At 60.0% G+C, this 3,459-nt stretch overlaps 2 protein-coding genes across 2 annotated transcripts in view; both read right to left on the reverse strand.

Moving 5' to 3' along the window:
* Positions 1-387, reverse strand: part of OTUB1 (OTU deubiquitinase, ubiquitin aldehyde binding 1) — an 8,545-nt gene extending 8,158 nt beyond the window's left edge. The window contains exon 1 of the mRNA XM_032441813.1: positions 259-387. Coding sequence (XP_032297704.1) covers positions 259-313 — 55 coding nt within the window. The 5' untranslated portion in view covers positions 314-387. The remainder of the gene's footprint in view (positions 1-258) is intronic.
* Positions 388-1,842: 1,455 nt separating this feature from the next.
* NAA40 (N-alpha-acetyltransferase 40, NatD catalytic subunit) overlaps positions 1,843-3,459 on the reverse strand; it is a gene marked incomplete at its 5' end in the record, with an annotated part of 17,328 nt that continues 15,711 nt past the window's right edge. The window contains one exon of the mRNA XM_015850937.1: positions 1,843-3,392. Coding sequence (XP_015706423.1) covers positions 3,251-3,392 — 142 coding nt within the window. The remainder of the gene's footprint in view (positions 3,393-3,459) is intronic.

Genomic DNA, 3,459 nt, shown 5'->3' on the forward strand with positions numbered 1-3,459 from the left:
ATGGGGCTCCATAGTTCTCTATGGGGGGCAATAGGATCCCTATAGGGGGCAATGGGATCCCTATGGGGCTCCATAAGGTTCTATGGGGCTCCATAGTTCTCTATGGGGGGCAATGGGATCCCTATAGAGGGCAATAGGATCCCTATGGAGGGCAATGGGATCCCTATGGGGCTCCATAAGGTTCTATGGGGCTCCATAGATCCCTATGGGGGGCAATGGGGTCCCTTTTAGCCCCCTTATTTCCTATGGGGCCGTTACCGTCCGCATCGGGGCCGAGCGGCTCCGGCTGCTGCTGAGGAACCTCCGCCGCCATCTTGCCGCTTCTGCCCCGCCCCGTCGATGTTCTTCCGGGTCACCGGTGATTGAGAACGAACTACTTCCGGGAACAGCGGCCGCCCCGCCGGAAGTGAGGCCTTGAGGAGGCTGAAGCCTCCCCTTAGCAACAGAGAAGCCCCGCCCCCTAGCAACGGGTCCGCCCTGTCCATCAATCAAAGCCCATAGCAACGGACACGCCCCCTAGCAACCAATCAGCAGGTTACTGCCCGCCCCTAGCAACCAATCAGGCCACTGTTCGCCCCATCGCAACCAGTGCCCGCCCCCTAGCAACCAATCAGACCACTGCCCGCCCCTAATAACCAATCAGATCACTGCTCTTCCATAGCAACCGGTGCCCGCCCCCTAGTAACCAATCAGATCACTGCACGCCCCATAGCAACCAGTGCCTGGCCCTAGCAACCAATCAGGTCACTGCCCGCCCCATAGCAACCAGTGCCCGCCCCTAGCAACCAATCAGCAAGCCACCGCCTGTCCCTAGCAACCAATCAGGTCACTGCCCGCCCCCTAGCAACCAGTGCCCAATCAGGTCACTGCCCGCTCCCTAGCAACCAGTGCCCGCCCCCTAGTAACCAATGAGATCACTGCCCACCCCCTAACAACCAATCAGGTCAGATCCCGCCCCCTAGCAACCAGTGCCCGCCCCCTAGCAACCAATCAGATCACTGCCTGTCCCCCTAGCAACCAATCAGGCCAGTGCCCGCCCCCTAGCAACGCTAGACGGCCATCATGGGAGGCCAAAGCCGCAGTGTGACGTCACAACATGGCGTCCCAACATGGCGTCTACCCCCGAAACACCCACAAATACACACAGATACACACACAAAGAGATTTAGGACTTGGCCTAATTGGCCTTTATTGTGGCTTTGGGGCTCCTTTAGGCCCTGGTCCCGTTGAGGGGCAACATGGCGGCCTTGTTCCCATAGAGCTGAATGGGGGGGGGGGGGTCCGTGGTTCATTCCCGTTTCTTGTATTCCTCCAGGTGGGACAGGACCCACGCGGCCGGGCCCAGACACGTGACAAACATGGCGGCCAGGCCCACGACGGTCTCCTGCCGGTAAAACGGAGGTCAGATAACCTTGATTACCCCGTTATTAAGGTCAACCCCATCCCATAGCAGCCTATAGAGCTTACCGCGGTACCCAACGGGTGTTGGGGGGGACCCGAGATGATCCCACGTTGGATCGAACCGGGTCGGGTGGAGGAACGGAGGAGGGAGCGGGAGAAGCGGCTGACGAGAGACATGGCGGCGTCCAGATAGGAGGAGGCGGAAGTGCGGCTCCACTTCCGGCGGATGTGCGGCTCCACTTCCGGCGGAAGAAGGGATGCTGCGCTGCTATTGGTTGAGAGGAATCACACCCCTCTGAGCGCTCATTGGTGCAGAGATCCACTTCCGGCCACGCCCCCATCGCAACCCGGAAGCCCGAGTGCCGCGGGGCATGCCGGGAAGTTTCATTCATTCCTAAGGGCCGCGCGCGCGGGGGGTGATGGGAAACGTAGGCCCAGAGCTCAAATTGTCCAACGTTTATTTAATAGAAACCGAAGAGACAGAAAAGGGTAAAAAGTCTTTTTCATCCCCAAAACTGAGAACTGAGGGGGCCTAAGGGCGGCCCTATAACAGCAAATACAACCTGAAGGCTTCTGAAACATGGAGGTGATAAAGGAGAGGGCGGCCATATTGGATGGGGAGCCGCCATGTTGGATGGGGGGTCGGCCATGTTGAACGGGGGGCGGCCATGTTGGATTTGGGGCTGCCATGTTGGATTTGGGGCCGCCATGTTGGATGGGGGCGGCCATGTTGAATGGGGTCGGCCATGATGGAGATGAGGAGCGGCCATGTTGAATGGGGGGCCGCCATGTTGGATGGGGGGTGGCCATATTGGAGCTCGAGGGCGGCCATGTTGGATTTGGGCGGCCATGTTGGATTTGGGCGGCCATATTGGATGGAGGGCCGCCATATTGGATGGGGTCGCCATGTTGGATGGGGGGCGGCCATGTTGGATTTGGGGCCGCCATGTTGGATTGGGGCGGCCATGATGGAGATGAAGTACGGCCATGTTGGATGGGGTCGGCCATGTTGGATGGGGGCGGCCATGTTGGATTTGGGGCCGCCATGTTGGGCCTCCATGTTGGATTGGGGCGGCCATGATGGAGATGAAGTGCGGCCATGTTGGATTGGGGCGGCCATGTTGGATGGGGTCGGCCATATTGGATGTGGGGCGGCCATGATGGATGGGGGGTGGCCATGTTGGATGGGGGGCGGCCATATTGACTGGGTGGCGGCCATGTTGGATGGGGGGCGGCCATGTTGGATGGGGGGCCGCCATGTTGGATGGGGGGCCGCCATGTTGGATGGGGGCGGCCATGTTGGATGGGGGGCGGCCATGTTGGATGGGGGGCCGCCATATTGGAGCTCGAGGGCGGCCATGTTGGATTTGGGCGGCCATATTGGATGGAAGGCCGCCATATTGAATGGGGGGTGGCCATGTTGGATGGGGGGCCGCCATGTTGGATTTGGGCGGCCATGTTGGATTTGGGGCCGCCATGTTGGATGGGGTTGGCCATGATGGAGCTGGAGGGCGGCCATGTTGGATGGGGGGCCGCCATGTTGGATGGGGGGCCGCCATGTTGGATGGGGGTGGCCATGATGGAGATGAGGGGCGGCCATGTTGGATGGGGGGCGGCCATATTGAAGCTCGAGGGCGGCCATGTTGGATTTGGGCGGCCATATTGGATGGAAGGCCGCCATATTGGATGGGGGGCCGCCATGTTGGATTTGGGCGGCCATGTTGGATGGGGGGCGGCCATGTTGGATAGGGGTGGCCATGTTGGGCCTGGATAGCCGCCATATTGGGCCTGGACATAGAGGGTGATTTTGGGTGTAAATAGGGTAGATTTGGGATCCAGATGGGGGGGTTTAATGGCAGCAGGTGGGACAATGAGCAGCAGGAGGAAGTTGTGGAGCATCAGCAAATCTGGTCCTCCTGCTCAGGATCTCGTACGTACATTCGTCCCCACAACAGCCTGAGACGCTGGGAGAGGAGTCGTCGATATCGAACCTGGAGGGGGAAAGGATGGATTGGATGGGGGTCAGCAGAGGGGCCGCATCAAAACCCCATTGGGATG

This window comes from Coturnix japonica, unplaced genomic scaffold (genome assembly GCF_001577835.2).
Source record: "Coturnix japonica isolate 7356 unplaced genomic scaffold, Coturnix japonica 2.1 chrUnrandom595, whole genome shotgun sequence".
NCBI classification, from domain to species: domain Eukaryota; kingdom Metazoa; phylum Chordata; class Aves; order Galliformes; family Phasianidae; genus Coturnix; species Coturnix japonica.